This window comes from Coffea arabica, chromosome 11c, assembly GCF_036785885.1.
Source record: "Coffea arabica cultivar ET-39 chromosome 11c, Coffea Arabica ET-39 HiFi, whole genome shotgun sequence".
NCBI classification, from domain to species: Eukaryota; Viridiplantae; Streptophyta; class Magnoliopsida; order Gentianales; family Rubiaceae; genus Coffea; species Coffea arabica.
Genome location: NC_092330.1, coordinates 37138285 through 37162884, shown reverse-complemented (window position 1 = coordinate 37162884; position 24600 = coordinate 37138285). Strand labels below are relative to the sequence as shown.

General features: G+C 36.2%; 4 protein-coding genes across 5 annotated transcripts; 2 read left to right on the top strand and 2 right to left on the bottom strand.

Moving 5' to 3' along the window:
- Positions 1-390: 390 nt before the first annotated feature.
- Positions 391-6438, bottom strand: LOC113716510 (ubiquitin-conjugating enzyme E2 variant 1A-like). Its single transcript, XM_027240879.2, has 5 exons — positions 6202-6438; positions 3281-3420; positions 1112-1237; positions 900-1026; positions 391-647 (listed from the first exon to the last, which is right to left on the bottom strand). The coding sequence occupies exons 1-5, from the start codon at positions 6242-6244 to the stop codon at positions 589-591; spliced, it is 495 nt and encodes a 164-aa protein (XP_027096680.1). The 5' UTR covers positions 6245-6438; the 3' UTR covers positions 391-588.
- A 3055-nt stretch (positions 6439-9493) lies between these two features.
- On the top strand, positions 9494-13448 carry LOC113716508 (1-aminocyclopropane-1-carboxylate oxidase homolog 3-like). 2 transcript variants are annotated; one of them, XM_027240877.2, is made up of 2 exons: positions 9494-10503; positions 12979-13448. In XM_027240877.2, the coding sequence occupies exons 1-2, from the start codon at positions 9646-9648 to the stop codon at positions 13225-13227; spliced, it is 1107 nt and encodes a 368-aa protein (XP_027096678.1). In that variant the 5' UTR covers positions 9494-9645; the 3' UTR covers positions 13228-13448. The 2 variants fall into 2 exon arrangements, with proteins under 2 accessions (XP_027096678.1, XP_027096677.1); XM_027240876.2 differs by lacking the exon at positions 9494-10503 and adding an exon at positions 10898-11908.
- Positions 13449-16654: 3206 nt separating this feature from the next.
- Positions 16655-20444, bottom strand: LOC113716507 (uncharacterized). Its single transcript, XM_027240875.2, has 6 exons — positions 19888-20444; positions 18578-18695; positions 18131-18474; positions 17904-18035; positions 17695-17793; positions 16655-17607 (listed from the first exon to the last, which is right to left on the bottom strand). The coding sequence occupies exons 1-6, from the start codon at positions 20301-20303 to the stop codon at positions 17145-17147; spliced, it is 1572 nt and encodes a 523-aa protein (XP_027096676.1). The 5' UTR covers positions 20304-20444; the 3' UTR covers positions 16655-17144.
- Positions 20445-21911: 1467 nt separating this feature from the next.
- On the top strand, positions 21912-24091 carry LOC113716163 (peroxidase 24-like). The gene is made up of 4 exons (XM_072070136.1): positions 21912-22220; positions 22711-22902; positions 23269-23434; positions 23667-24091. The coding sequence occupies exons 1-4, from the start codon at positions 21912-21914 to the stop codon at positions 24089-24091; spliced, it is 1092 nt and encodes a 363-aa protein (XP_071926237.1).
- Positions 24092-24600: the final 509 nt, after the last annotated feature.

The following is a 24600-nucleotide window of genomic DNA, read 5'->3' as shown; positions in this document are numbered from 1 at the left end:
TTCTTCTTTTATAAATGCAAATTCTTGTAGTAGGGGCAAAGCAAATGACAAAACTTGGCCATCAACAGAGGCCCTACGAAGTCAAGCAAAAAGCAGTGAATGCTTATGAAATTCCAAATACATTTCTTTGAAGTCACTGCAAGGCATAGTTATAATGCCACAGCTACTTTAGGGGAATAAATAAGAACAGGGATGGTGAAATATACTCAAAAGAAAGAATGGGGAGTAAGTGTACCAGCTAGAGAATCCCAATAATCTAGAATTCATAAGAGATCATCAACTGGACATTGAAATCTAATGACATCATAGGATAGGATTCATTAAAGAATTCAATTTTCAATCACCAATTTAATATGTCAAGAAGGAAGGACAAAATATTAATCCGTTAGATAAATGACAACTCATCTGATTGAGTTTATTCAGAAAATTAAGACATAAGGGATTAATCATAAAACTGCCACCATGTTCAAGATGGGATAGTTGATAGGATCATGCTTATAGAAGTACAAATATATAGATTGACATGCTTCATGTTGCAGTTGGATACCTAATTCTACTAATATATATACATCATTGTGCTCATTCTAATTAGAGAATACAACACCTCAGCACTAGCCCCTTTTGTTCCACTCTTCCTTCCTCATTGCCTGAAAAACGAACATTCTCTCAGTTAAAGTTAAGCCTATCAGAACACAAAAAAGAACACTATAATATAATCTTCTCGAGCAGCAAAAACGAGAGTGACTTCACTGCACGAAATTAGAGAATTTGTAACATAAAGTATGGCATGAGCATAATTACTCTAAGAGGCATTTGATGTTTTTGTAACAAGGCCTAAAATGATAGACTGAAGTTGATCGACCGACATAAAGAGATGAGAAATTAATGGGAGGAAAAACCTTCAGGAGGCTGAGCCAGTTTTCGATTCTGAGGGGACATCATTTCTTTCTTTAATTGAATTAGTATATCCTCCATTGTGTACTCCCTTTTCCAATCAGCAAGCATGGGAAACAGACTTGGTTCAACCTGATAATTACATCAACCATAAAGTCAATCCTGGCATGTGATTACAAAGCAAAGAACCAGACTTGACCTCAAGAATAAGACCTACCACCCCACTTTCCTGATTAACACAGTTCATGTTTATCCGGGTCTGGAACCTCACACTAGGTGGCTCATCTGGATACTCCTTCCCACAGAATAACTTCAACTGGTAGATACGCCCTTCATGTACAGACTGGCAACAGGCACATCATGTCAGTAAAAACACATTCTCTTCCCTTTCATATGCTAGAGGTCGTCATGCATCCTTTCTTAGAAAGGGACAGAGAGGATGTACAAAGTGCGAATGGAAGGAGAAAGAGCAACAGTATGGATTGAAAATCCCATGTTGGGAGGAAATAATAACTAGACCCAAAGTCCTTTTGCATGGAAAGACAAATTGCTGATTTCGTTCACTTTTCCAAAAAAAAAAAAAAAAAGCCACACTAATATGCTCACATTGATTGTGTTTAGAATTAATTATTTACATGAAATGGCTAAAGTAAACTCAAAAGCAGTACCATGTAGTTCATAGCCTTAGCACTACAAGCATCTCTATTTTTTCTCGTGTTTTTCTAGATACGTGCATGTGCAAATAAGAAAGAGAGAGTGACAAGAAGGAGAGAGCGAGAGGAACAGATTGGAAAGAAGGAAGAAAAACACAAGCCTAGACATAACTGACAAAAGTCCTAGTCCTACCAAGAACTAAACTTCTCATAATATACCCAACAAAGGGTCCTCTCCAGAAGGAAGGATTATCCTTTTCGCATACTTTATCTTGACATGTAACACTCCAGGCTCTAGGATGGGAGTTTCTATTAGTTTCTTGTCAGCAAAAAGAAACTTTTAAAGACCTAATCTGTTAATAATGTTCTAAAACACTGGAAAACAAAGAATTTCCTTCTTTACTAGGACAAACTGGATAACAAAATTTTGTAGAGTAATAAATTTTTGTTCAAATAACAAGCAACATCCTATTCCTACTTCTTTGTCAATTATGTCCTTGTTTTTATCAAAGAAACAAATCCAGCAACTAATGATTTATTTGTTGTGTGTGTGCGAGTGTTTGTATAGACACACACACACAGTTCAGTAGATTTTATTTATCAATAACCAAACAGGAAAGATCAAAATTAGAAACACGTGAGTTACAGGTTGAGATAATAGCTTCAACTCTTTTAGCATCAAGGAAATTGAGACACGAAAATCATCAAATGTAATTACATTAACTTTTATGCATAAACTTTTCATGCTTAAACTGACCCAAGCTCATATTTGTAGGAAAACATAAGCCTACGCTTTTTAGACAATTAATATCTTACCTCACACGAGATACCAGAGTTTCTTTTCAAACCAAGTAATTACATAATTATAGCTGAATTGCATGATGTAACATGTAAAAGATCCTCTGTGTTTCAAGTAAACAGTTCTGAGTGATTATGCTAAAAAGGCAAATATCGTATGGAATCCAACAGACAGACGAGCTGTTAAGACTATGCCAACAAGAAAAGTGACACAAAAGAATAAAGCTTGGTCATTTAGAATTATAGTCTACTGATTTACAAGAGCAGAATTAGGTCTACTATGGAGAAAAATCAGCAAGATGTACCCATATATGCTAGATTGAAGTAAAAAATATCTAAGATTCTTTAATCATTCACAACATAACATTTATGCAGTAGCATACTCTTTGAGTTCAAAATAAGATGTTCAATAACTTCATCTCATCAGGAAAACATGGTTATTTTGCTAGTAAGCCGATTATTTCCCAGCCTAAATATTTAATTCATCCGGCTTCTATATTTATCTCTTTAAATGAACACATTCTACATGAATTGTACCTTTTTCTCTTCCATTTCATTGTTGAGGCATAAGAATCTTCTTCTCAGTCTAAGGCTTAAATCTTCAAAGTTATTGAAGTTATACATGTAAAAGCTAACGCAATTCATGTATATCTTCTTGTTCTCATTTGCAATACAAGTTCAATTTCAATTTCACTAGTCAAAAGAAACTTAGTTCTATCATTTCACTGAAAAAAAGAGACTAAACATATATTTAGATCTCCAATTGTGATCCAGAAATGACTACTGCTATCGAAAAAGAAGCCAACAACAACAAAGCAATAATACAAGGAGATGAAATTCCAAGTAATTGACTTATTGTAAATGCATCCATAGTATATAAACATTTCAGAAAAATGCACAAAGTCAACCACATGAGAGGTAAAAGGAAAACCCACATTAGGAGGACCAATGATAGTTCCAGTCCATGACTGCATGTACACATCATCAGCGTCGTCCATTCCATAGCTGACAGTTCCATCTCCTATTCCCTTTTCACCTCTCTCTAGCTCTTCTAATAATCTAAAGTTTCTCGGGACTGGAAATTAAAGCAAATTCAGTTTAGATATCCATGAAAATTTTGAGCAATATATAGAAAACCAAACCCTGCATAAACTTGCTAAAATAAATTTCGCAAATAGTGAGAGCAATATGTTTCAGGTGAATTTTGATCTATATAAGCATATAGTAGCACAGAAATACAAGGAGACATCGGCCTTGTTCTCATTTGCTGTAGATTTTACAAAATCTGATTATGAAAAGTAATTATAGAGAATAATTAGAACTAGGAAAAGCTACTCTTTGGTTGAATATAGATTTTTGCTTTTTCGGTTATTAAAAAATCTATAATCTGAATACAAAAGCTAATGAGGACATCATAAAAACTGATTATCCAAAATCAAAGTCTATAATCAGCTAAAATAATCAACCAAGAACAAGCCCATCTTCATATGCAAAGAAGGCGCAAGCAAATCATTTTCACTGCAAAAGGCAGCTTCCATTTTTCCAGCATTTGTCAGAGAGCTGTTCAGACATTTTAACTTATTCTACATCAAAAGTCCAATAAAGAAAGGCACTGTCTCAATCCTTTTCCTGTTAGAGGAGAGAGAAAATTTTCTAGTCTAACGGTATACAAGTGATACTCAAAGCTTAACAGTTTTTTCTCTTAAATGGAAAAGAATTATGATCTTTCTAGTTTAACAGCTTATAAATGAACTTTGCAGGTTAACAGTCTCGTCTGTTAAAATGCAATTGAATCATGACATTATATGAACTACCCACCGAGAACAATAAAGTTTTAAGCGTGAGAATCAAGATAAGATTACTCAGTAATATACAAGTCCATTTAAATACAAATAATGGGAAACAAAATGTCAAAGTGTCAGATATCCATAAGTAAAAAAGGCATACTAAAGGTGATCCAACACTTGTGCTAAGAAGATACAAACACAGTTAAACAACTTTATCCTGACAACTTCACTTTTCTCACAACTTTTGATAGGAAGAGTTCCAATCCAAATATAAGAGTTTATTGTCACCTGCGTGTCATAATGTAAAGAAGTCAACAACACAAGGACATGCAAATTCAGAAGAAAGACCAGGTGGTTTGCAGGAAGTAAAAGGATGTAAACCAAGGTTGAAACCAAAACACAGGAAAAGAAGGAGGAGGATGAGGATTAGTATCTAACAAAATTACTATGATTACTTATCCAAAGTAGAACACTCCCATAAATCCCATTGTATCATCAAAATTAACACCTCTCACATTAATATTAACTGAATCTCTACAACCAACCTAACTATTACACTAAAACGTTAAAAGAGGATAGTGTGGTATCTCAGCTCTCCTACTTATATCCAAAGTATTATGCCATGGTTTTTTCCCATTAAATATCTGACATAAACATAGGTAATAAAATCCCAAAAGATAAGAATAACTTCAAGTCTATTCCACTTCAATTACACGAAAGCCTTTTTTTGAAGTTAACAACATCTGCCAACCTTGAAGCTGAGAGAAATTTCAAAATGTTTACTGGTTAAACAACATATACTCCATCAAAACGTACAACATACTTATTATCGCATCCTTCCATCATAACATTTCTTCCACTTTGACAATGCCAAGAAATTTGCACAATTAGTGATAATCTTATGGATACTAGAAAATAGTTAATCTGAAGTGCATAGGTTTTCCATACAATTCACACCTAAGTTCCAGGGTGGAACTATTTTCTCACTAGCACATACAATTGTATGAGAGCAAAATCGACTATCAGGTGGAGTTAGAGAAATAACTCTTCTCAAGCTGAGACCTATCTTAACTACAAGACATACAAGTTTAAGCAATTTCCAAGATTTTAAACAATCGAGAAGATAATTTTAAGAACACAGTTATAACATAGCACTTTCACTTGAAACAAATTGTATCACATTTGTTCTAGTACCTCCTGTCCATCCATAAATCACCAACCTAAGTGTAAGTACTTTCATAACACAATAACCTTCAAAAGCTATAGCTACCTAAATCCATTATGAGCTCTGACATGTCAATCTTGACCCCCAATCAAATGCGCCCCCAGGCCATAACCCAAAAACAAAAAAACAATAATTGAACAAAAAATGTGCTTAATTTAGCTTACCTCCCAGTCTAGTAGTAGTTATAGTTGAAATTATTGCAATGCAGAAAATAGGGAGACCAAAAGGTGGGACAAAATACGTGCCAACACAACCACAAAACTGATTTCATTTTGTCCAAGTTACCCTAACAAGGAAAAGATTGTCCTTTTTTGCTTTCACTCTTACCATTTCTCACCACATCTAGTTTGTATCCTCACTCTTTAATGCTAAAGTTCAAATAATTGTCAACCGTTTCTGTTCAATAGAAAGTCATTCATAACTTAGAAATCCAAAAATCTAGAGCATAGTTGAACTACTAACGATATAAATCAACCAATTCGAAAGTGATTGGAGAATCATTTTCCTGTCTTACATAAGCGACAAAATGAAACCTTGAACAAGGACTTCGATAGGTAAAGACTTCAACTTTAACACTAATTCCGGCATATCAAATGAATCAATTCCCCAAACTCAAAAAAATAGGCAAAACCACAAAAAAAAAAAGATCTTAACTCCAGGAACCCGAAGTGCAAGGACATTAACACAAAATGCAGAAGTTAGAATACAACATCAAAGTACCTCAAAAAAAAATACCAAGAATTACCAAAAATCTACACTTTTCCACAAGCCCAGAAGACAAATTTTAACTTTATCAAGAAATAAAGGAGTAAATTACAAAAACATTGAGGGTTTTAAAGCTCACCAACAACTTTTGATGATCCTTCTGGCCCCATTTCGTGCTGCATTGAGAAGGCAAAACCAGGTGGGTTCTTTAGTCCCAAAGCAAAATTTTCTAGATTTGACCAAAAATGCAGGGTTAACCCCTGCAGAGAAGGGAGGAATTTAATATTAGGTGGTGGGTTTGGAAAGTGGGGAAGGTTTGTACTTTGGAGAGAGAGATGAGGGAGGCTGGGCAAAGGAAGATATTTGGAAAGTGATAATGACTGAATTTAATGTTGCTGTTGTTGTTTGTTTAAAAGGGTTCATCACGAGAAGTCGTGAGGTACAGTGTGCGTTTTGCAACAGTTCAGCTCCTAATATTTTACTTTTCGCATTTTATCCCCCCGTCTGCTAGTCAAAGCAAATATGTAGCAATGGTTCTGATAGTTATCCTCAAAAGGACAATAATATCCCCAAAAACTAATGGACAAACATAAAACCATAAATATACAGAGGTTCAGGTTGAATATAGCACATAAACATTTGGCAACCTGCTGATAATTAATACCAAAAGGACAATGATATCCCTGAAAAAAATGAACAAATATAAATGCACCGATGTTCGGGCCGGATATAGCACTTTTCTCTCTACCTTTGCTTAAAGTTTTGAGTCTATTCATTTGAAATAATTACGTACATGATGATTCTAAATTAAAAAAAATTATATTTTAAATTATTTTTCTAAAAAGTATAAAAAATAATTAGTTTATCATAAAAGTCAAACCTTATAATTTGAATATCCAAGAAATCTATTTCCAAAGCTTTTCAATGTCTAAAATCTTTTCAATTGTGCTATTTTACCATATTCACAGGTTTCTTGGACTGGTTCTTCTATATGATGTGATGGACAACATCTAGAGCAAGAGCAAGGGAATGGGTTTGAAAAAGCTTGGGACATTTTTTTTTTGTTTTGGTTACAAATGTTGCAGATGAGGGAGAGAAAATTTTTTATGTGATGAATGTTGAAAACATATTAGAAAACTCATGGGGATCATTTCTTTATAGAACATGAAGAGTGCCATTTCCATCAAAAATTTTAACTACTAAAATGGGTGTTATTTTCGTCTACTTACTGAGGTGGATTGATGGATTGATGGAGGGGATAAAGTAAGAAAAATAATATGTTAGAGGTAAAATGCAAAATATACCAAACCTCAAGGGGACTTCTTATGATTAACCCTTTGTTTAAAAGTGAGCTAAGTCAAGTAATGGAAACATGAATGAGTCATAAAATGCTTAACTCTACATTGCCCCGTTTGATAAATAAGTTTTTTTTGATATTTGTTTAAAATTTTATTGTACTTATGGTAGAAGTTGTAGGAAAATTTTTAAGATGGAAAACTTTTTTTTTTTCTTTCTTTCTCTTTCTCTTTCTTTTTCTTTTTTCTTTTCTTTCCTCTCTTCTTCTTCTTCTCCCTTCCCCCTCCCCCGAGCTAGAAGTTGTAGCAGCAAAAACTTTTTTTTTTTTGCTTTCTTTTCTCTTTCTTTCTCTTCTCCCTCTCCCTCTCCTCCTTTCCCCTCCCCTCCCTTCTCCCCCGCCATTTCTCTTCCCCCCTCCCTCTTCCCCCGATCGAGCGGGGGGAGGGGAAAAGAGGTGGCAGAGTAAGGAAAAAGGGGGAAAAAAAGGTGGCGGGAAGGAGGAGAGGAGAGGGAAGAGGGAGATGCCGGCCAGTGGTTGCTGGCGGCGGAGGTGGTGATGGGTTGAAGTGGGGGAAAAAGAAGAAGAAAAGAATAAAGGAAAATGTTTTTGTGTGTTTTTTAGTATTTTAAAGTGTGTAGTTTAAAAATTTTAAAAATTTTTTAAAATTATCGTTGATAAAGTTGTTATAAAATTGGTAGGAAACAAATTTGGACAAAAACTCATTTGCCAAACAAGCCCAAATGTCGGCTTCAATTCTTCATAGAGTTTATCTTTGTATGTAACCATACGTAACCGAAAAAAGAGTTTATCTTTATCATGTCAAAAATTTTGGTCATATGCCACATGGAAATATATAGAGAAAATAATACACGTATCATTAATAAGTTTAGAATAGCTCATGTAAGCTTTTTTCACTTTATTTGGATAGTAATTTTTTTTCAAAAAATGTTTACATTTTTTGGGAACACATTTTTCAGTCACTATTTTTACTTTATGTATATTAAATCACTACAATATATTTTTCAATAAAAAAACTTCAGAAAATAGCAATTCAAACGGGCATAATAGTGAAACACATAGAGAAGATTTATTACACTAAAAAAATAGAGATATTTGCAGATTATCTTTTTCTTTACTTATTTGCACAGTTTGGGATGACGGGGAATAACACAAGAAAACAAATATCCCATTCGAATGCTTTTGCTTTGCTTCTTGGTTTTCCTTCCCATCCATCAATAGTATAGAAATTCAAGATTGTAGCATTTGATATGACATCTTAGCTTTTCATTGTGAGGTTATCTGTCAAATTCTTTCCTAATAGGCCAATAGTTCACGATTTGAATTAGAACAATAGTCATAGCAAAATTTGGCAGGTGTTGCATTTAGACCACAAGATGAATGTACCATTAGTAAAGTAGAGGTTCCTTGCTGAATGCTTGATATACAGCAAACTAACTACTGCTAAGGGGAAAAGGGATAAGGATATTGATGTTCAAACAAGAAGCATAAAGAAGACAAGTTTGTTACTATTCCATCCACTGTAATAAGATCAAGTTGGAACTTGGAAAGAGGGAAAAAAAAGGGCAGCAAGTTCAAATACTTCAAAGAATAAAAGTAATGCTATAAAGCCAATTGTGGAGTGTAGATGCAAGCAAGTTACATAAGATTAGACTAGCGAGTGTTAAATAAATCTCCTAAAGGATTTAAACTAGGAGTATAATCGAGTCAGAGTCGATCCTAATTAACGTATTGCTTAAACTCGACTCGAGATAAAGAAAAACTTTAGAATAGACTAGATTAGAACCACATATTGTTTATCTATTGCCAATATGAATCTTAGTGCTTGAAACCAAATTGTGGAGTGTAGATGCAAGCAACTTACATAAGATTGATTAGAAGTGTTGAACAAACCTCCTAAAAGCAAAGGACCTAAACAAGTGGCTTCTGTTTCTTGTTAGAGACAGAAAATACAAATGCCACACCTTTGCTGGCAATACAATTGTGATAAGAGACAAAAGAGTTGACTGACAGACAAGAATATTCTTAGAATTTTTTACCCAATTCAACTGCTCCACGCAATTCAACTGCTCCATTCCCTATATTTTTAAAATTTTCCGGTCCACCTTGTCTACAATGTTTCCTCTCTCTTACCATTTTCATTTTCCAAATTACACCTCCTCCAAGTCCCCACTCTAATTTCCATATCTAAAGCAAAGGGCCCTCAAACCCCTATCCATACCCGTATCCGAATCTAAACGGCTAAAAACCCGCCACCATCTCAAAGTCATGGCAACCACAACCGCCAACCCTCCACCGCCTCAACCCGACCCGACCACCCAAAGTACGCGTCTCCAAGAAATCAAGCAATTCGATGAATCCAAAATCGGAGTCAAAGGCCTGGTTGACCGCGGCCTACCCGCCATTCCCTCCTTCTTCATCCACCCCAAGCCAGCCGAACTAAACCCGAAAGACCCGAATAACAGACCCGGCACGAAGCCCACCATCCCCGTCATAGACTTCTCCTCTTCCAGGTCGACGATCGTTGACGAAATCCGGCGAGCATCTTCTACACTGGGGTTCTTCCAAATCATCAACCACTCCGTCCCAGTTGCCTCAATCAAGAAAATCTTGGGTTCAATTCAAGAGTTTTACGAGCTGCCGGAAGATGAAAAAATGGAGTATTATACCCGGGATATGTCACGTGGGGCGGCTTATTCCACAAATTTCGATCTCTACCAATCAAAGGCCGCCAGCTGGAGGGACACCTTCCAGATGGGCTTGGCCCCAAACCCGCCGAAATGGGAGAACGTGCCGTTCAGCTGCCGGGAGGCAGTGGCGGGATGGGACAAAGAGGTGGTGAAAATATCCGAGGAAGTTTTGGAAATCTTATCTGAAGGGTTGGGACTGGACAAGAAGGATAAATTGAAGGAATTGTCAGATGGGAGAGTTATGGCTGCCCATTACTACCCGTACTGCCCTCAGGCGGAATTGACGGCTGGGCTGACGTCACATACTGATCCGGGGCTGCTGACCGTGCTGGTGCAGAATGAAGTGCCCGGGTTGCAGGTCAAAGTGGGAGAAGATTGGGTGGACGTGGTGCCTGTAGATGGCGCAATTGTGTTTAACATTGGGGATAATCTTCAGGTATAAACTTTAAAGTTTAAGCTTGCATTTTTGTGCTTTTTCTTTCTTAATTTTTGTTCGTTTAGATAGCTTTTTTTTGAAGGGCGCTAAGAGATAAAAAAGTAGGTGAGAAATGTGTTCATAGAAAAATTAAAAATTTTTTGATAAGAAATGACAATATGAACAAGAGTATAGCATCTCACAAATATGTGCACATTATAAAGTAGCTTTATGTGTTGTTTGAGAATAAATTATTAAACAAATAAAATAGTTGAAGCATTATTATATTTGCTCCATGTTCAATTCAACCACTCTAGATTTTTTTTTTTTTTTTTTTTTTTGGGGCTCCTGTTCTGCCTGATTTCTTCGTCTACCTTATGTACAATGCTTCCCCTCCCCTACCATTTTTATTCTCCAGACCACCAAATACCTCTATTCTTCTCCTTCTGATCTCTGTGATAACACACTCAAACCCCTACCTGTACCCTTGCTTGAATGTAAAAGGAGAAAAATCCACTGCCCTGATTCCTAAACGCTCAAAACCCGAATGGAGACCACAGCTGCCAACCCTCCTCCTCAATCTGACATGACTAACCGAAACACCCGTCTTCAAGAAATCAAACACTTTGATGAGTCTAAAATCGGAGTCAAAGGCCTTGTTGATCGTGGCCTAGAAAGCATCCCTTCCTTCTTCATTCATCCCTACCCACCCAAACCAAACCAGAAACCTTCCCCAACCAGAAAGGCTGATCCAAATTGCACACCTGGCCTGATACCTACCATCCCCGTTATAGATTTCTTCTCACCCCGCTCAACCCTTGTTGACCAAGTCCGCCGAGCCTCTTCTTCACTAGGCTTCTTCCAAATCATCAACCACTCAGTCTCATTGTCATCAATCACCAAAATCTTGAGCTCAATGCAAGATTTTTTTGAGCTGCCAGAAAATGTAAAAAAGGGGTATTATTCGAGGGATATGTCACGTGGGGCAGCCTACTTGACAAACTTTGATCTCTATCGATCAGAAGCCGCCAGCTGGCGCGACACCTTCCAGATGAACTTATCTCCTAGACCACCAAAATGGGAAAATGTCCCAGTCATGTGCCGGGAGGTGGTGGTGGAGTGGGATAAAGAAGTGGTGAAAATATCTGAGGAAATTATGGGAATTTTGTTTGAAGGTTTGGGATTGGAAAAGAGTAATAATAAGTTGTGGGAGATTTCAGGTGGGAGGGTTATGGCTGCCCATTACTATCCATATTGCCCACAGCCGGAATTGACTGATGGGTTGACATCACATACTGACCTGAGGCTGCTGACTATGCTGGTGCAAAATGAGGTGCCGGGGTTGCAAGTCAAAATTGGGGAGGGGTGGGTTGATGTGGAGCCTGTGAAGGGTGCTATTTTGTTCAATATTGGGGATCTTTTCCAGGTATAAGTAGAAGTTAAGTTAGCTATATTGCCTGTCCAAAATTTTATGCATCAGCGAGATTCTTTTAGCCCAAGTACTGATTCACACTGCGAAATCTCAAACCTACATACTTTGGACTTTGAAACTTGAGTACCTCTATTATCAAAAGTTCATGTAATACAGCACAATTATACAATTTTATTATTAAGTGCGAGACTTTCGACCAAAAATCCCTGCTTATTGAAATCTTCGTTTGTGAAACAAAGTTCCTGGAAACGCTTCTAGGATGAAATATCTCTCTTACATGAGTTAGGGTTGTAATAAAATATTTGCACGAATTATTAGTAGCCGAGTGAAGAAAGTAGGATTGCAATTGATCAATGGAGCAAATATACTGCATGAGGCTTACTATTGCATAGTCTAAGAACGTGACATGTACACTGGATATTACGAATTAAGCAGATAGTTTGATGATATCCATGGTTGAGATACACCCAACAAATTTAACAAATTTTTACTTTTCCTATTTTGAGAAGTTATTACCACAACTGAAGCCTTAAATGTTCCTATTTGAATATTTGCATGAGATCTATAAGCAATTTAAAGGTGGAAATATCAGGCATCTTTTTGGAATGCTTGGTATGCTGAGGGAGGAAAAGCAGTGTTCGGTGGGGTATCTTGAACTCTCCATCACATATTTCACATATTTTTTGAATTGGGGCTGGCAATTTGACCTTTGGGAGCCTCAGTTCAAGATTGAAGTCAACAAAGAAACTAGATGTATGTTATGTTTTAGTCTCCTTTGCGCTCTATTTCTTTAGGTAATGCAATTTTGGCCATTTGTTCAGTTTTGATTTGTGATGTCCCTGCTAAGAAACTTCTTGAATTGATCTGGATCCTCATTTATGGCACTGATAATGCTTTTCTTTTCATGCCCGAACATGATCTGGAAATGATGCGTTTCGTGCTTAACCAGTGACTTGGGAAGGATTTGTTTCATTTTTAACTCAGGCCTCACGTTTAAGGGAACCACATTATGAAAGCCTCCACACGTTTTTCTGTTTGCGATACATGAAAATTCTGTTTTGCAGATAATGTCGAATGATCAATACATAAGCGTGGAGCACAGAGTGTTGGCAAACCCTCTCCGAGATGCTCGTGTATCTGTTGCTGTTTTTCTGAAGCCAAGCATTAGTGATCAGCTGTGTGGACCTTTTCCTGAACTTGTATCTGCTGAAAAACCAGCTGTTTACAGGCAGTTCACACTGTCTGATTACATGGGAAGATTTTTCTCCAAGGAGTTGGATGGCAAGACGCTGACAAACTACTACAGAATTTGAAACACAAGAATCAGCTGTACATTGAGAAAATAATCCATTTGTATACCACATATTCCGAGGAGCAAAATTAAGTAGATTAAGAAAATAATCCATCTGTCATACGATGGTGTAAATTTCTGTCTTACAAGGTATACATGAATAGAAAGATGTCCCAAGACTTGGATGAGATACAATTGTCTTTAACATTCTTGTTTAATTAATGTGATCTCCAATTACAACTACTTGGTGTATTGTCTTGTCACAGGCTATATCTTCAATGATCCCTTTTCCGGAATCAACTGTTAAATACTCCTCAAACACAGCCAATGAAATTTCAAGTTCAATTTACAGATCCAGGTGGTGATTCAAAATGGCTATTGCCACTTACTTTGTAGGTTCATCAAAGATAATTTCCTATGAAGATCTTGCAAAAACTATGTAACCATAAATATCATTCTAGAATTAAATCTGCAGACGTTGGCTAAGATAAGTTCATATGTAGAATATCCAGCTGAATCCAAGAAGACTTTAATTAGAATGACGAAATTAAAGTTATACATCACCTGATGAATCCATTGTCTTCTTCACCAGCTTATAAGAGTGAATATCGATTGACATTTCCATACCAAAACGAAACATTGGAACCTTCATGACCAGCAACAAGTCTCCGTTTGTGGCTTCCACCAGATACAACGAAACATTCCAAAAGTCTCTATAGAAATACTCGGTTTCCAGTTCAACTTTAAAAGTAGTAACAAATTCATCTTGATAGTATTTGTAGTTACTATAGTCAATAACAGTAATTAAGGAGGAAATTTTCACGCAGCAGATATAGCATCCCTTTGTGAAAAATTATGTCCTTAACATGACGTACAATAACTTCTTCAGTCCAATACATGGTTCTTCATTGAGGATTGCGGTTGCGTCGTGATCGCAGTTGTTTCACATCCATTGCGATATATCAGATGATATGCACATTATAGCATCTCTCACAGTTGCGTCGCAGTCGCAGTTATTCACATCCGTCGCGGTATATTGGTGAACATTGGATGATATGCCCATTATAGCATCCCTTTGTGAAAAATTATGTCCAACAGGACTTTTCGTTTGGTCTTGCAAAAGCAACTTTTTCATTGTAATCTGCAGCAACAACAAAATCAACCCCCTGACATGTTGAACAAGGATCACAAGACAAAATCAGTTTACGGACCCCACCTCCGAAGATGGGAGATTGCGAACTAATCCCAGGTAAATCTATAGTCTTTCTAGTAAAGAGATTCACGAGCGCGATTGACGAATCCTCACCTTCAATAGCTAGCCAGCCATAAGATGAACGTACGATGCGAGATTTAATAGGAATTTGGAAACCATAATTGTAAACTTTACGCTCGCAAGTACTGTATAGTATGAACGTCTTGTTGCGTTGGATAGGATATGTGTTGGAGGAATTTTCTGAATCGGAAATCAAGAGCAAAGGGTGCTGCTTATTGATACTGGCGACTCTTAGTTGTTTTTGATCAAGTGCAACGGAATTCCAGGACTTGCAAACAGCCCCAAAGCGGATGTAATCAGGGAGGTGGACTAAGTTATCCAATATCGCACCAAGGAGTTCCTTTGGAAGATTAGTACTCCAGTCTCCATCTTCTTCCATGAAAGCTATAAATCTAAGGGGAACCCTGATATTGAATATGCTCAGGAAGACCTCCAGAAGGTTGAATGAATGCAAAAGAGATGGACTACCTACAATATACAGAGGATCCAAGGATTGTAAAACCAGGCTAAAGAAGGAAGTCACCGCCTCAGCTGGCCATGTTTGAAGGTTGGCTTAAACGAGTTTCCTTCTACCAGCGGGATTTTTTTCCTCTTAAATAAACTTTGGAAACAACAACTAAATTTTACTGAATGTAACTAAAATTATACAAAAGCAATGAGGATTTGGTTTACGCCATCACCTGCTAAGTTTTTGAATGGGTACTTGATTCTTTTGTTTCTTTTGGGCAGATTTGATGCTTGACATGAGACTTGGGAGAGCTTACTGCAGAAATTGGCTGATGAGTTAGGAAAGCCCGAAGTGTTATATTCTCTACACAACCAGAGTACCACAGAAATTAGCTAATGAGTTCGGAAAGTCACTCCACTCGATAGAAATTGGTTAATTATGCCCAGTTATTTAACATGATATATTAGACTTAAGCCCTGTTTGATAATTCAATTTAGCACTTAATGGATTCAAATCTTAATATATTCGGACCATTTGATAATAAAAAATTGAACATTTGAATCAATTAAATAGCAATGAATTTTCTAGACAAAACTTACTCCCAAAATTAAATGATAAATTATTCAAATGTGATATACATTCTAATGTATTAGATTTAATACTTAATAATTAAGTAAGTTAATAGATTCAGATTTTAGATTTCAATTTAATCAAACGTACCCGTAGACTACAGATTATCACCAATCCACACATGATAGAGTCAATGGCCCCGGGGAGGGAGGGTAGTATGTGGTGGTGGTGGATGATGGGTAAACGAAGAAAGAGGGGGTAGAACTTTTTTTTTTTTTAATTAGGTATATTGAAAATTTTGGAGTGTTTTAGGAGTTATCTTTATTTGTATTTGTAAAAAACAGTCAAATCCAAATGGGGTCTTAGACTCCCTTTGAATTAGCTGTTTTTTAGGGTGTTTTTAAAAAATTTTGCTGTAGCAGAATTTTTAGATTATATTTTAGAATATTTTGGGATATTTAAGAGTAGAAGAGTTTCTAGAATATATTTTGAGATATTTGTTAAAATTTTAAAAAAATTTAAACTAATTTTTAGATTACCTTTTAGAGTACTTTTTAAAAATTTTTATTGTATTTGAAAAACTAGTTTTTGAAAAACACTCCCATCCAATATTATATACTAGCTAAACAAAGCTATATCAGCTATACCAACTAATAAAACTTGTATTTTAAGGTCAAAACCTTACTCGAAAGCATAGTTGTTAAATTCTAAATCCCGTCGTTACAATCCTACAATTCTACTATATAAATTTATAAATTCATTTCTGAATCCTATTAGGACCACTAGGGTTTGTGCAATTATGGTACATTTTGTGGATTGAAGTCCATAATATGGAAGCCACTTGCAAATTGTTGGTCATTACTCGCTAGGCAAGAAACTTGAGCATTTTAGATACTCTGGCAATTTTCATATTGCAAGCGACTACTCAGAACAATGCGATATAGCTATAAGACAAGTGAAAATTAGGGGTTCATTCAACCAAGTTGCTTGCAAGCTATTGGCTAATAACAAAAAGATTTACTTGCAATCTTTTATAATTAGTAGCTCCGTCAAATTCTCAAATTCTCAGCTCAGGTCGACATTGTCAGAGTCTAAGTTCAGCTCCAGCTGCACGATTAGCTGAGTATGACTCTTTACACTGTTCTTCTGCGATATACATTTCGAATTCAGCACCAAGTGTAAAACTGTAACTGCTGATCCAAGTTACTGAGATGGAAAAAAGTTAACAGGTATAATGTTCTTTTTCTTGTGCATGCTCACAGGTCGCTATGTTTCTTTTCTCAAGGCATTTATCAATGCCACATGAAGTTTCTTGCACTCCACATACATCCAATGAAGATTGATCCAACCCAATCATGTTAGATTGTCCCATTTTTGTGAGTAATGAGACATCAGCTAATAGAGTGCAAGGTAATAATACACCTCCAACCACCTCTACATAAAGGATCATGCATATAGGCATTTGTTGATTGCGTGCTCTAGATTCACTTTCTTATATAGACTAGATCACTCAAACCAACAGTAGGAAATGTCTAGGCCAAGTGTACGTTGTAGTTGTCAGTTATGTCTTTGGTTGATCCCTGTCCGCGCATATGATTTCAGACCGAAATCTCTTTCACTTTCCAGTACAAAGTCTTCATTGTTTTGCTCAGTTGTCTCTTCTGCGTCCAAACCACTCAGCCATCTCTTCATCGTCATCCAACTGAAGCAACTCTCTACTGTCCCGGGTGATGGAAGATTTGAAAACACCAGCATTTTCCTTTGCCTTTGCAGCACTTCTGCTCTGCTCAGCCATTTCCTTTCTCCATCTCTCTTGCTTCTGAACATTCTGGGACAAGTCACTCTTACCACACACCAAAGGAAAGTCAACAAATCCTGGAGCCTCATCTAGTGAGTTTGATCTATGTTGGCCTTCAGTTTCAACAAATTTTATTACATCACTTTTTTCATCTCCACATTGCTTCTCTTGCCCAAAATAAGGGCGTGTACGACGATATGGCATATGGTCACTGGCAGATGGAGATGGTAAGGATGAAGAATTCGAAGCTTTCGGTCTTTTATGATCGCATTTTAAGCATACCATATTTCTTCTAAAATTTATGTAGTTACACCTGGAAAGTAACGAAATCCAATTATAAGAACAACAGTAAATCAAAATTATAAAACTTCATTAAACTATCTGGAAATAAATAACTTACGATTCACATTCCCACTCCCCAGGAATGAGTTGTCGACCTGATGGCTTCTCTTTACATTGTAAACACCTTGTATTTTTTGCAAAATTCAAAAAATTGCACCTGTAAAAATATTGAGCCACATAAGAAGGAGAAAGTACAAAGAAAAGCATATGGTTAAACAAAGTATAAAGTACTTTGACCAGAAGCAGGCTTGTAAAATAGTTCCTTACTTCTCACATATCCAGTCTCCTTTCTTTAGTGGAAGATGATCTTCGTTCTCGCCAAGTTTCTGTAGTCTTTCTTGGAATAATCCCTCACAACGCAAGCACTTAACATTTCTAGAAAAGTTTAGGAAGTTGCATCTGAGAAGAGAAGAAGGGAATTTTGCGCATCATTTATCAAGTGCAGAAGATGCTGGACTATGTTTTTAATAAGATACTATTTGCTAGGGACTTACTTGGGGCATTTCCAATCGCCGGGTTTCATTATTACATTAACTTGATCTTGCCCCTGGTGAGCTGAGATTCCTTGAGTAGATGAAATCCATCCAGAGGTTGAAGCTGTAGACTGCTCAGTATCAGTTTCCTCAGAGCTGAACTCTGTGATTTCTTTCAGCAATTTTCTGACCGACTCCTTGACCTTCTTGTTTAGGCAAGGCTTATTCTCTACAGTACCAATTATAGCATCGAGTCCGTATGTCAACAAGAAGCGCATGACGTCGACAGTCCTGCCCCCTTCATCCTCACGTGCCTTTACAAAAGCCCTCTCACAATTTCCCCTCAAAACACAGGAGCTGCAAACCTACAAAGCTGTCCACATTAGACAGGTGAATGCATGCAACTTCATGCAGCAGGCTGATTTTATCATGGAAACGCAGGAGGCTGATTTTATTTTGAGTGCATACATTTCCTTCATCAGTTCCCGCATGTGCTCTTAGTCGCTTTCCTGAGTTCACAACTTTTCTGTCCAAGGTAGGACATCCAGATCCAGCAACAATCTGAATATCTTTCTGGGACAAAAACCTGGTACAAATTGCATAGTGATAAACATATGGAATGAAACTTGTTTTGTGGAACATAAAACATACCCTCATGTCCTTGCACAACGAAGTAAAAGCTTTTAGCTTTTATTTTGCATGCTGGTATGATCCTTTAATTAGTGCGCAGATGATGTAAGATCTTAAGCAGCCACTAACTTTAGATGAACTAACATGACTGCGTACAATTTTTCAAAGGGTTTACATAAAAAATGGTACTGGTTTCATACTAGAAGAGATTTTTGCAGACAATTCATTATATCATGCTAACCCATGTTTGAATTATCAATGGCATGATGACTCTAATTACATGAAGTCTTCAACTAATTCTAGCCCCACCCAGACCCTTGACCTTGCCTGTATAACTACCAATGAAATTTTGATGAGTTTGATGGCTAAGCTAAGTTTCTGCTTGCCATGACGAATGCCATAAGTTCAGCTCTAGTATGTTGAAAGGTCACAATCAGGTTAAAAAAGTAGCACTTTCCCTTAAGTGTGTTAAATCTTTATGTCCATCACAATAACAAAGTGTTTATTCTCTTTAAATAATACCAAACTTTCACCTTGAGAAAAACATTAAAGTGATCAGGAAAAATTTGAGGACAGCACTTAACAAGATTCAAAGAGCAAGAAATTCTGCTATTAAGATGATGCATACAAGTGATGCAAAAGTTGCATCAAATACAGGCCAAAGACTTTTAGTGGTTTTAAGAGATATGTCCAAGGATGAAATACTACTCTGTTTTTGCAGGCTTATAACCTGGATGTTGGTGTGAACTAAACTAACTAGTCTTAACCACCAGAATTCCATTTTAAATTGTTATGTATAAAAGAAAGAAAAAGTATTGCATGTTTTTGTACAAATCCACAGTATATTTAATCAACCTTCCTTCCATTAGAAGAAATTTAAGGCGATAAAATATTGCACATAATTTACGACATGATACGTAAGAATTAGACATTCGCAGAGCATAATAAGCATATAACTAGCCAAACCATTTAGGTTCCAAACAGATGATCCATATAGTTACAAAAACAAACAATCATCCCAAATAACCACAATAAAATTCACTGAACCATCAGTGCCAATAATTAGTGAACATCAGAAACGGCAAATAACACTTTCCAGAAAACAACACAAAGATTCAATTAAGCATTTCATCAAACACCAAAGCTACCTTATAAGATCAAACCGGTCGCGGGCATAATTCAAGCAAGCAGTCCTAATCTGATTAAAAAACTTCGAGCCCATTTCATTTCTATCAAAAGGGTGTCCAATTTGATCAAAATATCCACCTTTCAGCAACTTATCCATCAGCTCCACCCATTCAGGCCAGGGATGAGATATTTGAACCCTACTATTAAAAGGGGCCTTTTTTTCTTCATTTTCTACTAGAGTTTTTTGTGGGTTTGGAGGGTTTGGACAGGAGGGTTTTGAGGGTTTAATGTCTTGAGTTGCTTCATTTAGGATGAAATCAATTGCTGGGTTGGAAAGTGGGGTGTATTTTGAGGTGGTTTTGCTGTGAACATGGGAAATGGGAATGTAAAGTTTGGGATTTTGGAGATGGATTTTACTTCTCAAGAATTTCAACATTTATGCAACTAGTTGATTACTATTGATTAGTAAGTTATATTTACAGATTTCCCTGCATTTTGGCTCGAAAAGTAAAGAAAAGAAAAAGTGTTTGCGGTTGACAGGATGTTTTTTCCCATGTTTGATTGTTTTCAGCTCAAGTCACCCTAACAATTAGCTTTAGCGATTTTACACATATGCCCATAGAAAGAAAAAGAAAAAGAAAAAGTTTAGAACCTTTAACTTCCTCTCACCCCTTGTCATTCCTAGTTAAACCTTAACTATCTTTATATGTTCCATTGAAAAAATTTTCACAATAAAATATGTTTGTTTGGTTGGATAATTTTTTGCAATACAATATTTGAATGCTCAATCAAACATTAATAAGGTGATGATATCCCTTTTAACAATAAAATTTTCCAAATAGGTGATGAGTTACAAATAGAAGGGGATTAGTACTTGGACTTGTGCAAAGTATTGACCTACACAGGCAATCAATCAAACTATTAGATATGGTATGAAAGTAGTTATTCAGGCAAAAATATATAATTTGTACCATTGAGGTTTGTCGATTAAAGATTGTTATGTAGGAATGCAATTCCTTTCAATTGAAAGTTGCAAGAGGCTAAACCAATGTCAAGGTGTGTCAAGTGCCTGGTTTGTTGTGATTGTTTTTCTGTGCAAATGGATGGCGCATATAGATGGACTGACCCAAAAATTACGCTTTGGGAGGGTACTAATCATGGAAAAAAAGGGATCAAAATGAGATTTAGAATGCCAAGATTCAACGACAACCCTACAGAAAATCATAGGTAACCTTTCAAGATTTATAAACGATGCAGTCAAAATTTAACATCAATCAACATGCAATATCATAGAATTATTCATGGATGTTTGGGAAACTGAAACACCAATCAAATGATAGCTCTACCTTTGGCATTCTTGAGGGCCAATGAAACCTGTAACTAAAAGTCTAGAACAAACTATAGCTCTACCTTTAGCATTTTTTAAGGGCCAAGAAATTACGCTTTCAGTTCACGTACCAATACCGCAATTGATAACAATCTTTTTTAAAAGAAGGATCCAACTAAGAGGTGATGCTGCATGGAGAAGAAGAGAAGGGAATATGAAGCCACTGGATAAAAACTGAACAGAACATGTAGTATTGTTCAAGGGAAATAAAGAATGCAATGCCATTGGACTAACAATACGTAGGATACAATGAAAACCCTATTAGGACGCATCAATGGAGTTGACTTTCTGTTTCTTGTTCCTTTTAGCTCAAACTAGTACAAAATTCATTCTCAAATTTAAAGCAGTCTGCCAGAAAACTTTTATACTAAGTTACAGATATATGATAATTGTTGTGCCATATCCCATAAATAATATGTACAGAATAGCGATGAAAAGTCAATCATTTAACGTAGTAACAGACTTAGCCAGATATAACTTTCATGAACCGTGCGCTGGAGAACGAGAACAATGTCCACATATTCACGCTAGGAACAATTAATTACTTCAATTGCATGCAATTCGGCTGCAGTAGACGCCTATATATATATTGTTTCCCAATCTTGCAACTCAAAAACATTTCCGTTCTGATTTTGCATTTCCAAGAGGAGAGACTGCATGGAGAATAAGATGAAAGCCAGTGCTTTCTTGCTACTTCTGTGTGTAATTCTGGGAAGTTTTGGAATTTGCAAAGCTGGCGGCCAAATAAAGGAGGTCGTTGAAAAACTCTGTCAAAATCTTGGAATTGTTGGAAAACTTGGAATTGGCAATGAAGATCATGCCAAGGGCCTAAAGATGGATTACTATGAAGAAAGCTGCCCTCAAGTTGAAGGCATCGTGAGGAACATCACATGGAGCAAAGTTGCTAATAACTCCACCTTGGCTGCAAAGTTACTAAGAATTCACTACCATGATTGCTTCGTTAGGGTGTGAATTAAATGTCTACATTTTCTATTTTTCTACCTTCTTTTTTTTTTTTTAATTCATGACCTAACTTTGAACTTTTGATATCTCTTTCAAAAGTTATTAATTTTCTATTTTCACCGTTTTTTTGTTGTTTTATGACTTAACTTTCGTGTTTTGATCACTCCTTCAACTTACCTAGTCTTATCTTCGCAAGCCGAATTAATCCAAACTTTAGAAATTTCAATGTCAAGCATTTTTAAGCTCTAAATCTATATTGTGTCACTCAACTACTCAAGCATTTTTTGGAAAACATTCATCATGCAGCAGAGTTCTATTTGTAATTTTCGGAATTTTCCCGGTAGGTTTTCCCCCCTCCCTATTCCTTGGAGTTATTTCATGAATTCGGTAACTTTTTTTGTTCGAGAAAATCATATAAAGTTGGATGTATTTATTCAATTATCTTGATTATTGAAACCAAATATATCTCATGCAATATTAATTCCACTCGCAGGGCTGTGATGCATCACTTCTTCTTGATTCGACCAGTAATAATACAGCTGAAAAAGAGGCAAGCCCAAACCGGGCTCTAACTGGATACGAGGTTATTGACGAGATAAAATCTAAACTTGAAAAAGAATGCCCCAATACAGTATCATGTGCTGATATTGTTGCTTTGGTTGCTCGAGATGCAGTGTCATATCAAGTAAGATTACATTACTTACATCCTTCTAACCTCAATTAGCTAACACAATCATTCAAGATCAGATTCAATAGTCAGTACTATATCCTACTAACCTCAATTAGCTAAGGCAATTGTTTGAACTGTGACTTGAGATGCAAATCACTTTTCTTTACCTAAAGAGTAGGTTTTATTCACTAATTATGTGTTAAAAATCGACACATTCGTCATGCATTATGTGCGCAAGGCTATTTGCTACAAACCTGAAAATCGCTTTTTTACTTTACATGTAGTATATTGCTACAATATATTTTTCTGCAAAAATTCTAAGAACTTGCAATCCAAACGGGAAGGAAAGAGATTTACGGATGGACATTCAAAAATTTACAGTTTCAGCGGCCAATTTGGAAGGTTCCCACGGGAAGGAAAGATGGAAGGGTGTCACTTGCCTCTGAAGTATTGCCAAGCTTACCCTCACCATTTGCAGACTTCCCAACTCTGCTTCAAAATTTTGAAAATCATAGTTTAGGCATCAATGATCTTGTCACCCTATCAGGTATGTTTTTTTTTTTTCTCCTTTTTTGCAATGTAACCAATAATCAATGAGATCTTCCACTTTCCCGTGGGATATGTTCAATTTTTTTATTCTTGTATCAATTTATCATTGCATTATTCTTCCCAAAATATTTGGGTTGTGAATTTATATTAATATTAACCTTGTTTCCTTTAATTTTAAGATTGAAGAGTTGTAATTTGTAACACAAGCCGTTGACTGATTTCAATTTCAGGAGCACATACCCTTGGAAGAACTCACTGCACTTTGATTGCAAAAAGGCTCTACAACTTCACAGGGAAAGGTGACACAGATCCCTCTCTAGATTCAGATTATGCTGAAACTTTGAAGACCATCTGCCCGGTTCCAATTAATCCAGCAACTACCCTGGAGATGGATCCTGGAAGCTCATTGTCTTTTGACAGCCATTATTATATGGCTTTGAACCAAAACAAGACTCTTTTCTTATCAGATTCAGCCTTATTGACCAATCCTCAAGCAGCTGCTCTAGCAAAGGATCTCCAGAATTTTGATGACTTCCTTGAGCACTTTAAGGTATCTATCAATAAAATGGGTGCCATTGGAGTTCTTACAGATGGAAAGGGTGGTGAAATCAGGAGAACTGCAGAGTTATCAATCCTTAAATCTTCTTGGTTTTGAAGACTATATCAATTAATCTTGGTTATTATTTCTTATTCTATGAAATATCAATCACAATTTAATTGCTGCTTTTTTGGAAAAACCAAAACATGCTATGTATATCAATGTATGAACATATTTAAAGAATGGTTGTATCAATATTGTGTGGCCGCACTTGAAATTATTAATGCTAGTAGTGAGAAACGAAAGCCTGCTTGTAATTAACAAATAATTCATTTCTTATCCCTTTAAACCACTACTACCATTTATATATATATATATATATATATATATATATATATCAAACTCTAAATCTTTTACTTACATTCTCTCCCCGAACTTACCAACCCATCCCTCTCCCTTTTAAACCACTACTACGTTAAACTCTTCTTCCGTTCAAAAAAAAAAAGAAAAAGAAAGAAAATTTATCTTTGTGTTGTTTTAGTTAATCAAGTTAGAGAATTCCTGTCAAGCTTGGGACATTTTCCCAAAAAAAATAAAAAAAAAAAAACAAAGTTTGAGACTCTAAA